The sequence below is a fragment of the Myzus persicae genome, unplaced genomic scaffold, assembly GCF_001856785.1.
Source record: "Myzus persicae strain clone G006 unplaced genomic scaffold, MPER_G0061.0, whole genome shotgun sequence".
NCBI classification, from domain to species: domain Eukaryota; kingdom Metazoa; phylum Arthropoda; class Insecta; order Hemiptera; family Aphididae; genus Myzus; species Myzus persicae.
This window is the reverse complement of record NW_019104155.1, coordinates 202927-218586: the sequence shown is the minus strand read 5'-3', so window position 1 is coordinate 218586 and position 15660 is coordinate 202927. Positions and strand designations below refer to the sequence as shown.

At 32.0% G+C, this 15660-nt stretch overlaps 1 protein-coding gene across 1 annotated transcript in view; it reads left to right on the top strand.

The window, feature by feature from the left end:
* The first annotated feature begins 913 nt into the window (after positions 1 to 913).
* The window catches only part of LOC111039338 (reversion-inducing cysteine-rich protein with Kazal motifs), a 45851-nt gene continuing 31104 nt past the window's right edge, over positions 914 to 15660 (top strand). The window contains exons 1-2 of the mRNA XM_022322810.1: positions 914 to 1180; positions 3706 to 3755. Of these exons, the coding sequence (XP_022178502.1) occupies positions 1081 to 1180; positions 3706 to 3755 (150 nt within the window). The 5' untranslated portion in view covers positions 914 to 1080. The remainder of the gene's footprint in view (positions 1181 to 3705; positions 3756 to 15660) is intronic.

Genomic DNA, 15660 nt, shown 5'->3' with positions numbered 1-15660 from the left:
GTTATAACTTATAAGCCAGTACCAGACAGAAATTTGTCTGTGGCTAAAAATGAAACTCCAGTATATTCCAAATGTATAAGACGAAAAAAGTTTAGGTTTTTAATTTTTTCACCCCCCCCCTTTTTATCGACGGCAATACTATTTTGCACTTCTAGAAGTACCTATAATAGTATTACGAGAGAGAGAGTCCCGTTTTTTCGGTTCTCCGCGATGTCCAGTTGTTCCTGGGGAATCTTCGAGATACTAAATTGTTCTGTACACAGATTGTAGGTTAAAAGTAACGAGAATAATTTTTTGTGAACGAATAATTTTAACTAATATTCTACAATAATATTGACATTTTTTTTTTTTTTTGAACCGTACATATACTCTCATACTGCTCCTGCTCACCGGGGCAGATAACTATAGAGAATAATCAAAGACATAAATATTATTATCACACCGCGATATTAGCACTCAGTGCGTACTAAGTCGACTGATCTCTCTTCGCTATTTTTTTCTTTTTTTTTTTCCAGTTATGAGTCATAACTCATGACCTAAGAAATATGTGGTCACCTGAAGTCTGCCACTATGTCGAATGCCGAGCTCATATTATTTTCACTTCTCATCGGTCGTTTTGGGATTTAGATTTTTTGCCCACCACGCATAATATATTATTATCCTCTCTTCTCCCGCCGCGGAGTGTAAACACAAACGACGCGTGACGCGAATGCGGCGGCGTTTGAGGTTTGATGAATCGTCTTGTGGTGGCTGTGCGTATTTTTAGAATCGCGATCGTGTTCAGCACGCCAGATGGCGTCACCTGTACATTATATTACATTATTATAATAGTAGGTACATCGGGGCGCCGCCCGACAACACCCGCCGCCGCCAGACGCTCCTCCTCCAAATATAATGTGTGCGGAGCGCGCGTCCGTCTTCGATGTCATTCAGTATCGCGTGGTGAGCCCCTCGTGCCTAATCGTCTGTTTTGCGAATTCCTACGACTCGGCTCGCGGGTTAAAAAATATAATTTTGCCAAAGCTCTTGGATCACTGGTCCCGCGACGTCTACGCCGGCGGCTATGCTGCGAAACGAATAATGATCCGCATCGTCCGTCAAACACCCGACCACAGTATTATGTTGATCGTTCATCTTCTGTTGGTGTTGTGCGCTGGACGACTCATCGATGCCGAAAAAGGTGAGCTGGTTCTCGGTGTAACCTTTTCAGTTTATGAGTGTCTATAATAATTAATAGTAGATAGTAGTAATAGCCATATAATAGATTGCCAAAGTCTTGAACTCCGCCCATCCGTGTGAAGTAAAATTTACTACACTCACAGACACAACGTGACAAGTTTTTTATTCTAATAACGAATAAAACACAATTTTTGACACCCAAATCAATCGTTGGGGAAAAAAGATTAGATTGGTAAAAAAATTAAAAATCGAGTATATCAAATTTTTTATACAAATATGTTTAAAATAAGTTTAAACAAAAATTAAATTATTACTTTTTTACAAATAATTTCAATTAAAAGTTTCGGTATCTAATTTTTCAACTTCAAACTACGTAAAATAATGAGTCCAAATGATCTTCATTATAAGGTAATATACCTAAACAATAATAATAATTAATAATAAAAAATGGAATTTCATAGCATATTAATATTAAATACCTATATTTAATAGCTATATTATTATCATTCAATTTCTATCAAATTAATAATATACAAAATAAGTCAATAAAACATTAGGTCTGATGGAAATGTTCTTAGTGATACATTATACCTATGTAATTACTAATTATATTAATAATATATACATATTATTTTTATTATTAATATTATAATCAACAAGCGCGTTGAAGTATCAAATTTGGTAATTGTTCGTGTCATGAATAGTTTGTTGAAATTGTTGATATAGTTAATACGCTAAAAAACCTTGTTAAAATTGTTCACTTTTCTAAAACAAATCGTTACAACAATAAATTGTATAGATCATTACACATAATTTTTTCGCAATAAATTTAGGTATTTTGTGTTACGAAATACATTGTTCGACTATTTTTGAGATTTTTAAATGAGTAAAGCATAAAAAAAGTTTGTATATACTATATGGCATTGTAATTTTACTGTTTTATATAATATTTTCAATAGTTGTAAAATACTATTGTTTTTAATCAAAAAATATATCCCCATTTCAATTTTATACTATACAGAAATACGACTTATAATTGCTAGATAAATATAGAGTATTATGGTAAAAAAACAAAGTGTTGACGAAAAATATACTCCATAGCCGTCTATATAATATGTATACATACGAATAATTATCAATTAACGCACTCGTTATATTATTATGTTACTAGAGAAAATAATTATTTATCTCAAATGGTGACATATTATAGTCCAGGATCGGCATGTACTACCTATTATAACAATAATTATTACGTCACAAAACTAATTGGTCACGATACGCGTCATGACTGGCAGTAGAATCCGCCATTGGCATAGATCTGCTTAAAAATATTATGATCCATATCGGTTATTATCAATACTAAATAGTACAGAAATCGTCCGGTCCAGTCATTCAAATTTATTTTTGAAACGTTTACGTTGTTCACGAGTTTTTGCGGAGACATCACCAGAGGCCGACGTCGACGCTTAACTCATATTCTGAAAAATGTATACGTTATAGAAAAATAAAATTCTGTATCGAATTTCGTAAATACCCATTGAACACGTTTGCCGACCGGCCGGTGGATGCGTGTAACGAAAAACAGACGCCGGTACGAAAAACACGTGTTGGAGTGAGTGCTCCATATAATACTATATATGTATTTAGTGATGATGTATATATTATAATATGAGTGTATACGTTCGAGCAAGAGATGGTCGCGCATATTAGTCATTTTTCCCTTTCCCCGATAGTACAAATAATAAATAATAATATAACCGTTGGGCCATAAACGTCGATGAACAGTTTCTGGAGTACAAACACGTTGCGGGCGTGTATAACTTATAACTATATATTGTATACGTCATACAAACATATTCTATTTCTATGCATTAAACGCTCATCTGAAACAGCAAAAGGCGTTTACGGACATATCCCGCGCTGGTGGTGTGCGTTGTTCAAACGCGAGTGCTTCTAAATGGGACGCTCGGGCATGGGGGCCTCCGCTATACGAGCACACGAAATCCGAGATAGACCATAATATTGTGTACTAACGAGGCGCCGCTCGTCTGCCGGGCACAAGACTTTTTAATCGGAAATAATTGAGCATGATAAATGCGAATTTTCTCGCACCGCCGCGTATAGTGCCCGTCGCGGTACGGGATAAAAATACTCACGGACTGCTCGGGCGATATACGCCGCTCGTCCATCGCACGTGTACCTATGTGCGAACGCTGCACGTTTCCCGGGTTGAGAGTGGACTGACGACGGATGCAATATCATAAAATGCGATATATTTGTCGTCGTGCAACATTATATCCGAGTAGTATCTAATATCTATACGGCTGTAGGGTACGTCGGGCTTGACGATAAATCGAAAAATCACTGCTCGGGTGGTCAATACACGCGCTCGTGGAAACTCTCAGCGGGACTCGACACCCGCGCGTGTTTGTACAAGATATTATATCATATCATATTAAACTATACGTATATACGATGTCGATTGTCTTATATATTATATTATATTATATTTTTGTTTGTTGACAGCCAAGTGTTGCGGCCGCGTGACCGGGAACTGTAAGAGAGCCTGCGAACAAGTGAGTACCAACACCTATACAACTATACATAATATTATATATTATACACAACGCGTGTACCCATGCTTATTGTGATTCCTATATACGAATACACAGAGTCGTATTATACTTGCCTGGATGTATATTATTGTATAACCATAATGTATATGTGTGTGTGCGTGCTTAAGACGTAACGCGATACACGTCACTTGGACGTATACATATTATACGGGGTGATCTTTTTAACGTGGACACTCATTATTTCTGAAAAGACTAACGTTTATAAAAATATTTAGTTTATATATGATTTTAATTAGTCACAAAACAATTATATTTTAACTATTTTTTATTATTATCATTTTTTAAGTTTTATATTACTCTCTTGAATGATAGTGATAACATAAGTTCAACTTTCATATTCCGAGTATTTTGATCAATTACTAAATCAAATTTCGGACAAATGGTTTATTATTTAAAGTTTATAAGTTTAGACTATCGGAGTTGCGTGGACCAATATTTTGCTTGATGGTACACTTAGCTCATCCATCTAAACTTAAAACACTTATAACTCATAAGTCATAAGCTACTTATCCAAAATGCAATTTTTGTATATAAAAAGGTTATGATTACATAAGATGAGATTGTATATTCAAGAAAATATTTTACTTTGGAATAAATGAATGTTGTCATGAAAAAAAATTAAAAATATATATTTTATACGTACCTAGATCCAATATGTAGAAAAAAATATTAATTTTTGTTAACATGGCTTAAAATCATGTAAGATAATATTTTCAAACATTTTAATAGTTTTTAAAATAATAAACGTTCTTATGTTAAATGGATCACCTGGTTTAGGTACTATAATATTATGGTCGCCACGATGCAGTGCATACATCATAAATTATAATACTTAAACGTATACATAGCACACATAGTGCACTCAGGTACGCTCGCTTAAACACTAAATTACGTACAGGTATTATAGTATGTGTATGAATTATATTATACAGGGTGATGTATTGACCACGGCTGTGGTTATCGCAAGAGTCTGCGCTACAGCCGCCACCGTTGCACAATAATAATAATAATAATAATAATAATAATAATAATAGTGTATACCATCTTGACGACCAGCCAAGTCTTGTGCAGTTGTGCGTTATGAGTTATTGTTTATACGCCGACAACGCATCGACTGCATATGAACGAATATATAAGTTTTGCCAAGACACGTCTGCTTTCATAAATTATTTCGTCCGTCAGATATTATTATTATTATTATTATACTTATAATATTATATACACATCGCGTACCTACCACCGACGGCATTATAATATTTATTTTATACCGAATGTGTTTTGTAGTACGAGTGATAAGTATTTTTCATTCTCGTATACCTACTTACAAGGATAATATTATATACGTGTTCATAATTTTGAATATTGTTGAATGTAGCATACGAAGTCGGAAGTATCGTTCTTTTAACGCAAGAACGTGCTAAGGTTTTCTCGGTACAATTTTGTATTTTTTTTAGGTGGATTGTAGGTACTATATTGTTCATAAAAGTCAGTCAAAAATTACTTTTTTATTATGGTGAATTTTAACAACTTTGCAAATTCCAAAAAAAACATCGTTTTTAGACATACTACCTAATGTTAATGTACAAAATATTATATTATACTATATTGCACCACAAGTCCATTATCAGTGTTTTTAATAACTTAGAGATTAAATTAATTCAATATAGTGTAAAACATTACAATTTCAACCATCGGTTCACTTCATCTATAAACTGAAAATTCTTTTAAGTATAATTTTGGTTCAAATATTCTATATTTTAAAATCGAAATTTTCCTAAAAAAATATCCTGCAGTTACTTATTTGGATGTTATCAAAAAAATGTGCATAGGAAGTGTTTTGTAGGAAAGCATTTGATTTAAAAATGTAAAACACGGAGAATCACCCTGTAACATCAAAAGACCCCGTTTGCCATTATCATATTATATTTATGATAAATATTAATTATTGTTGTACATGTATTATACTAAGTATTCTATAGGCTATAATAGAACAATAATATTTTCTCCGCCGGTCGAGCGTTTTGTTCACGCATTCGGGTCCGCGAGAAAGACGCGTAAAAAACAATATAACGCACCGGTGACAGGTGTATTATGTGAGTTTGCTTTTTATTTTTTTATTCTATTCCATTTGTTTCGCACGCAGTTGTTGTTATTATTCTATTTACGAATTTCATCCTAACACCTTGCTCGAGGTCCGAGTGACTGCCGTCTAAAAGTAGATGATAACAATATAAAATTCGCAGGAATTATAATAATATTATAAATTATAATATAAATAAAATAATAAGTTCTGAAGCATGTCTGGGCTTGCATTATGCGTATGCGTGTATAGGTACTATATAGTACTATATACTCATCTGGCCATAGGTATAACTCGGACTCTAGTCACGTGGGACAAAAATAATTTTTGCGAATCTCTACACATTTTCATAATTTTATTAAAATTTAATATTTATTTATTATTATAAAACTGTTTTATCATTTTTACAACCATTTTTCATTTAATTCATTTTAAGCAAATTTTTTTATGTATATAATACGTTTTATACCAAATAATAATAAAATGACTACCTTTTTTTAAACCATAATTTATATTTATAATTATATAAAAATTACAAAGAAACTTTATAGAAAACTTTTTTTAAACATACATTTGAAGCCAAAATTATTTTAATTGCAATCGTTTTCCTCGAATTGGTCAATAGTTATATTAAAATTAGGTTCAATTTTTTTTTTCTATATTTGATAAAGCTTTTCTTGGCCAATAGTATTTCAACTTCAAGTATAAGTTTTAATACGGTGTAACGACGAAAATGAAAGCTCCGATGAAACCGAACTCATAGGAATCGATAAAAAAAAGTTTGAATAGTTTATATAAATTATCAAATGAACTTGACAGATCTTGAAGCATAAAGGAATTAAGACGGTCTTTAAAGTTATCAAATATTTGTTTCGCGAAACACATTTTACCAAACAACTTTAACTCGGCCTGTAACTCGTTAATTTCTATATTATAAGTGTTAGAAACTTCTAAAATATCTTCAAATTTGCAATTTTGTAAAGTTAAAACATGTGTGCTATGCGCCTCTGAACATCCTGCAATTAACTAATACTTAATAGTATAATTAAGTTGGTGGGGGTATTGCCCCAATTTCTGGTCGTCGGGGCAGTCGCCCCCATTCGCTCCGGCCAAGTTATGCCTATGCATCTGGCCGTCTGCTAAAACGTGTAATTGAGCACTTATGAAGTTCGCAAAAAAATATTGTTTCGATTTTTGTTGTTTTTTTTTTCGTCAATGGTCAATACTCAATATAGTCTTGAAGCCACCCCATCCCATACCCATTTTTCGCTAAACGTAATGCATCATGCGCTCTATACGATTGTCGTCGCTTATCCACTATATTATAACGTGTGTTGTAATTGAAATGATTATAATATTGTTGTTATTGTTACGTCTCAAAAACAAAAATAAAAGCTATAATATACATAATATGCTGTAATATAATAGTCCCAAATAGATGTGCAGTCATGTCCAAAAAACAGACAGCATAATGATATTATAATGTGCGCCTCGTACAAATACGATCGCGGGTACTTGTATCTATACGAACGGAATGATCAAATGCACGATATTATGTTTGACGTATCGTGTGCGGTACGTACGACTCCGAGCCAGGAGTTTTATTGCCCTCGCCGTGCCGTTTTATCGCGTCGGGACATAAAAACCGTCGAGAATTTTGAACGGCATGAAAAAAAAAAAGAAAACGTAGAAAAATGTTCGTTTCGAATATTGTTTATTATAATAATATATGCCTATATGTGGGTATAATAATAATGCTATACAGCCGGGGATTCGGTCTCATTTTTATGTACTTTAACGGCAGCGGGCCCGCGTTTGTCACCGACCAATTAAAACGCGGCGCGCCTACCTGCTATAAGATATAGAATAGCGCTAGGCCAGCGTGGGCATAGGTTCGACAATACCTATAGTATTATAACGATGTATTTTCAGTTAAACGGACGGGCGTACTGAGACTATAAGTCCCGTCGACCCAAATTTACACATAAATCGGTCCAAAAAATAATCAAATATTGAGTCCAAAAACAAAAGATTTGAAAAAAATCGTTTTCCTTACCATTGCGCAGACCAAGGACTGACAAAACACAAATATTATGTCAACAAATTATAGCCTCAAATATGATTCCAGCTTCCGAATCTACGACTGAACTGCAGTATATAACTCCAATTCAGACGTGCGATCGACGTTCAAAAAACAGACTGAAAAACGAATATATATATATATATATAAGTACAAGTATTTTATTTAACCGTAAACGAATAATAGTTATTTATCGGAGTTCGATGAAAAGCTTATTTAGCCGGTTCGTTCGTGTTAACTGCGAAGCGCAGACGAGTTTGGAACAAACGCATTATTCATGTTGCAAACGACACGGAAGCCTAAAACACATCCCACACGTGACCGGATCAGATGACAACGCGGAAAGTCGGACGATTTTAATTTTGATTACGCTCGTAAAACGCACATAATCAAACCGTTTCAATTATTGAATGCGCGTAACATATTATAACCTACCGCAGTCGATCTGTGGGTGCGTGAAAATGTGTGAAAGAAAAGATCAGAAAAACCACAACAGTATATTTGCAATGGATTTCTGCGATGTGTATAAAAACTCGATGAGTTGGTCTGCTGTATAGTAGGCACTTTAGGTAGATGTCGAGTGTACATCTTATACTCTCGTCATTGATTAGGCAACTGTAATGGATGTGTTTGATTTGAATACAACGACTTTCATGGCACACGAAACATTGGTTCTTGCCTTCTTGGTCGGAGACGAACGGCTAACCTTTAGGATATTATATTATACTTATATATGTAATATGTATATTGCTATATTTGAGTTACTTATTTTTTCCTTATTCCATCCAATATAAGGTAGGTTGAACTAATTGTTATTTGTTGCCAAATAGAAATCGCACGTAGTAATTGTTACATAAATATATGTATAATAATGTTACACTAATTAGTACTTATACTATATATCGCGTCTTATCGCAGCGATAAAATGTAGGAGCTCCGTTCGGTCTCTCGCGTAGTCGCGTAGTATAATATTGTAAATTGCATTATGTTACACACTGTTTAATTTCCAAGCCTATTAATTAAAAACTCGGTAAAAAATAAAAACTAAATTAAAAATAAGGTTCACAATATTTTTCACATGTTATCTCATTATGTAAATCTTTACGGTCATTCAAGGCCGTAGCCAGGGGGGGTTTAGGCCCCCCCCCCCCCCGAAAAATTTTTCTGGCTACGGCCTTGCGGTCATTTATTGTTGTAATTGAATGCAACCAAAAAAGAAAATCGATTTTGTCGAAAACCGATTTAGCGTAAAAATTCTCTTTCGTCAATTTTTAAAAAAAATTATTTTTCTTCTTTTTACCTCTGCCCTCCTCCCCACAAAGTATCTAGATTTTAGAACAAATTGTGTACCAAATAACTCCCTCAAAATTGAAGATGATATTATTATTGGTATAAATATTTATAATGCTCCGAAAGGTGATTGATAAGGTACAAAAATAAAAAGCACAAAGTACTGTAAAGCCAATACACTTTGCTCAGAATCTAACATTTAATGTCAAACAAGCTTAATTAGTCATAAGTACAGTAGAGTTTCGTTCATCCGGACTAGTTGGGACCGGACACTATCAGGATTCAACGGAATGACGTTTTTTTAAACTTACTAATAAATATAAACAAAAAACACCTTATGTATTCATACAATTAATTCCAAATGTATTGATTCACAATTTTACATTACACACCATTATTGTTATTATTACGATAATATTTTAATCATGGATATTCCCGAATATATACATCAGAGGTATTCAAACTTTTTCATCACACGGCTCCTTTAAATCTTCACAAAATGTTGACGGCTCCCAAATTATAAATGACAAAAAAATCAATGTTTATGTGAATGTAATTTATATTTTATAATTTATTTTTATTATTTATTTACCATATAACATAGATAAAAAAATTAAAGCTAAATTTTGCGAATGATTATTGTAGACAATTCAACGTTTCCCAACCGGTGTGCCTCAATGATAATAGTAAACATTTTTTGTAAAAATATTTATTGGTTTTCAATTATTATACTACGCGGCTCCTTTTGACAACTCCCGCGACGCCCCTGGGAGCCGCGACGCACAGTTTGAATACCTCTGATATACATTATAAATGAGTACTTAAGTACAAAATATAGATTGTCCGGATTAGTGATACTCTTTTCTGTATTTAAAGTTTAGATAAGCAGCGTAAATCATAATTTTCCCAGCGGCTTTTCCCTGTATGGCACATCACTTTACTTGTGAAATTATCAAATACTTATAAAACTATTAACTGTATATGTATACTGTATACTGGCTCAAAATTCAGTTTTTATTTATCAAAAATGTCAAATAAATATTCATCTTTGAAATACGAAACACGTATTTTTTTATCATTTAATAAATTAAAAATAATGTTTTTATAATGACATCAAATCATGTAAAAAATGTAAATATTTTTCTAGATAATGGGTGTTTACTGTTTAATGAATCAACAAGTATATCACACATATTATCGGCTGCTGCAGCAGATTAAGTTACTACCTATGTATATAATATACATATAGAAATAATAATGATTAGGTATAATTACGCGGAAAATGTTTATATTCGTCGGACGATGAGTGAATAATATTTCCTGACCTGTTGTTAACATACGATTACAATTTATGAGTGATTATGACCCGTGTGATGTGTGAACATGAATATAATATTTATAATATGTTTGTTGTACTGTATTTATTATATATGGTTATAATTATTATTGGAGGCTTCATAATGTATTATATTATATAACATCGAAGTGGACAAAATCGATTTTGAGTAAATCTTTCTAGGTGGGAGAGGGGAGGGCACTGTAATATAATATATTCTACCGAATATCATAATTATAATTATAGTTTATTTCAGTGTTAGAATCTAACGACGTCATATAAAATATTATAATAAGTAATATATTTTATGAGAAAGAATTATTTTGGGATTGATTGATACAATAGTGTGTTGGATTGAAATAAAACTGAAAAAAAAATGACCTATTAGATGACTTATACTGCTATACCACTACGAATATACCTCTAACCCAGCGGTTCCCAAACTTTTACGACCACGGCACCCTTAAAAAATTGTTTGTGTTTCGCGGAACCCTAATGTCTAATCCAACTCAACTACAATTTTTGTAAATTAAAAAAGGAAAATCAATTCCTTAAACTCTCAAGTCCAAATAATATTTTAATGATACTATTAATGACTTTTCATTATTAAACTTAGTTTAAAAAAAAAATTTCAATCAAACATTTTTTAAACAACAAACATTAAATAAACATAATTTTCTCAATAATCTCATACATCTAACGGAACCTTTGGTATTGTCCCACGGAACCCTAAGGTTCCGCGGAACACACTTTGGGAAACGCTGCAGTCTAACCTATAGTTGTGTGTAGGTACTTGTGTATACCAGATATCTACAACTACTTACCTAATTTGTATTATTATAGAGTATGGTTACTCTATAATATACAGCAGTATAAAACGGTGTGAAAGACGGCGGTTTTTATAACAACGATATCTCAAACAGTTACTATATAATATTATTAAAAAATCCCGAAGTCGAATGTATCCAATGACCTACCACGGATGAAGATAAAAATTAAACGGCTATTTATTAACGTCATGAGATTGGTCGGAGGTGTGAGATTGTCTAAACAGCTGCCAAACGTAACGAGTGAAATTTACATATTGATACCACATAAGGCGACAATTATCTCACCTCACATTAAAAAATCCATTAAAACCGCATTAGCATTCATCATTTGCATATTATAGCCGCCTAGGTTGGAAAAACACTCTAAAGTAACGTTATGACCGTGTAATGACGATATATTCATAGGTACCCACTTCAGTGAATATATATTCCACTTAAACAATCGACTTCAGCTATTTTAGAAAGACGCGTGTTATTTTTTCTTCGCACACCTATACTTCAAATACAAGTTAAAAACAATTATTATTAAATTATTTGAGTCATTTGAGAGGCAAGTATGATATTTTTGGTTGTTGATCAATCGTTTATAAGTATCCAATAATTAATAATTTCCCTGCAAAAATAAAAAAAATATTATGTTTAGTGTAGGTAAACACATAGTTTAAAATCGACAACTGATCCTTGATAGTATAAGTGCACATATTATTATACTATTATGGTAATAGTAAAATATAGGTAAGTATGCCTACTTAGGTATATCGTATATACCATAATTTATTATCATTGTTATTTATTACGTGTACAACGATATAATTTTTATTATAATTAAATATATGTATACATATACATATATCAGTTTTTAATTGCATTCATTCTTTTTTTTAATGCAAAAAGTAACCGTGATTGATCCTTCGTGTAGAGTTGATTTAAATTCGAAACAATATATTAATGCGAGGGTGTAAATTGTTCATTAAAATAAACATTATTAATTGTATGATTGTTTTTACTATTCGTGAGCTTATAACTATACGAGCCTTCAATAAATGAACAAATGTTTTATTGGACAAAATAAATAAAAGAAAAATAACGAAATCGAGATGCCACTGTCTTAATGTAGACCATAAATATACATATACCTTCATGAATACTTTTATTCTCAAATGAAATGTAATTTTTAAGTTGTCTGGCATTTTACACTCTTTTACGATTTACGAGTGGTAGATATGCCTATATGGCTATATTATATGCATAATATTATTCTAAATAATGATATTATACACTTATAGGTATACGACACACGTTGTCCTTTCTTTGCCGAATGACAGATATGTGTTGTACCTACGTTATTATAATTTTTATGATTAAGTTTTTTTCTCCTTTACACGTACACAATCAAATTGAATGCTGACGCACGTAGCCCGAGTATGTGTGTATATAATATATAATATGCGCCATATTGTTATGTAAATTTCCCTAATATCTTTTTTGTGTCCGTGCGTTTTGTGCTCGGTGTAATCCCTTCAACCGCATTTCCAGTGACAAAATGTACCTATATACACATCGTGCTCGCACAACGATATTGTTGTATACGACTAAACGTCCACCCATAACCCGCAGACACCCAATTCAATGCTTTCGGGGTACACTTTTCACGTGCAGGGATTCGTGGCTGGTCGTCTCGGTTCCAGCGGTGCTAAGTGTGCACTACACATAGTCGCAGCCGGCATTATATAGAGAGACGACTACATAAATTATCCTAAGTATTATTATACGCGTATTTCGACGAGCACACATGTCCGCGGTTCTGCACGTGGGAATGTGAAATGTGTGGAGAAGGCTGAAAAAACATTGACACGTTTTTCTCGTATAATAATATATTATAGTGTATCGGGACGAAACAATATTATCTAATACTCGTACAATATATTATTCTCCCCGAACGAATGGAAATCTGTAAAAATACAACGGTGTATAGTATATGTTATGTTTCAGCCATTATGTAATTATTATTATGCGATCATATTGTCTACGTCAAGTTTTTACGCTCGCATATAAGAGATTACTGCACATTTTCATCTCGACAATAAAGGCCATAAGTCATATAGTACGTTTATTTGATTATTATTTAAATATTTTTAATTTTAATCTTATCTCGAAACCCATTTCGCAGTAATCAGTCTGAACAATAATGAATTTGAACGAATTATATGTTAATAAAAATAAGAGTACGGATGAGTTTCGTATCATAATAATTATTAATTATTATTTTTCGACACATTTCAAGCAATCGAATTTGTATTGCAGTGTTGTATGTACACTAACAATCTAGTTCGAGTGTCATTTTGTATTATATTTTTATTCAAATATAAATCTATTAAAAAATTAAACAAAAATTGGTTCCGAACCACGATAATTATTTTTAAACGAGACTTGGAGTAGGGGGATTTCTTTTCACCCTAATGAACCCCAACGCAATCTGTTAATGAGTTTCACATGGGATTACTAATCATAATTTCTAACACTGTTATTATTTATTATTAAGAGAACGCATAATTTGGATTTAATTCCAAAAAGGATTGAAAAAGTTTTATTTACGGGTTGAGTGTATTTCTATTTATATAAAAAAATTGTGTTATTAATTTCTCAGTTGAGTTTATATTTTAATAGTTAAATAAATTAAATCAATATAAATTACTAAAAATATTAATTAACAGCTTCATAGTTTTTTTATGAAAAGGTTATACAGATTAAAAACATATCCATAGTTGTAAGCATAACAAGTATTTTTGTTATCTAAATTAGTGTTAAACTTTAATTAAACACTATTTAATTCAATGAGACAGTTTGCAATTTATTATAATTGGTTGTTGTTATTATTTATCATCTATATCGAATACAAATTCATATTTAATTTAAATGAACATATAGTATGCAAACACATTTACAGAACGAAATAGAGTTATTTAAAAACGTATTAAATTTATTTGACCATCACTTCCGGTTAAATCGTCATGTTAATTTTATCATTAATTTAATTCTGGACTGAACATTTATATATTCTATAGGCCAATTTGGCTTTGAAAACAAAAATAATTTACAGTAAAAAAAATCAGTTAATGAGGGAGTTGTTTTTAAATCCGCAGGATGAACCATCAGATAAAAACTAACCAAAATATAAAATAATAAAAATCTAATACGTTTAAAAAAATTGAGAGTTTGACGTCCACCAACCACAATAATATATTATGCAAATATATAAAACAGCATTATGTATTTTTATATTAAAATTCAAACCATATTTGTCTTGATAATAACAATAAAAAAAAATAATAATAACAAAACGTGTATCGTATACTTCATTTTCTCCAGAATGTGTCTTTTCCACGTGACAATAATATTATAGATACTCATTTATAACAATATGTATAAAGTATTATATTATTTTAAGGACCTCACTTTATGCATATATTTGAATGTATGTGTACCGGCTGTTTCCGGTCACAACTCGGAAATGTTTCCTATACTTTTTCACTCGGGAATAGTCGGGATTCGATGATGAAATAAAAACTCAGATCCAAAGACCGTACGAGCGACAATTCGCAGGCTCAGGAAGAGAATCCGTTTATATAGTTTCTGCCAAGTCCTTGCACGAGTACCCTGTAGCAAATTCGAGGGAGGGAGGCAATACAGAACTTTTATCTAATATGATATATTTACTTAATGTTCAAAAGAATTTAATATTGTTTTTACATATTTTTGCATATTGTACAATTATTCATTTACAATACGTTTACAACGCAATTTTGCTTAGCAATATCGCACAATACACGATTGTCTCCAAAAGTTTAAGCTTGTGGATCAGACAACAGTTCTTATCAATGTATCTTTTTACATAATATGTATTTGTCCGTTATAAACTATTAAATATTAACGCATCACGCATCATACATTAACTTCAATCAATACACATTCAATTAACAATATGAAACACTACAAATAAATGACAGTCCTAAATACAATCATAAGCTAGACATGTGCTCCGGCAATAGAATTTCACATCCACACCAATCCCGATAGGCTATGGTTTACAGAAATATCGTAAAAATATTTTTTGAAAATCTCCCTCCATCCCCCCCCCCAAAAAAAAAAAAAGAAAAAAGAAAAATTGAATATCCTCTGGGTCCGCTACTGTGCTTTCAAAATCGTGCGGTTAATTAAATATACTGCAT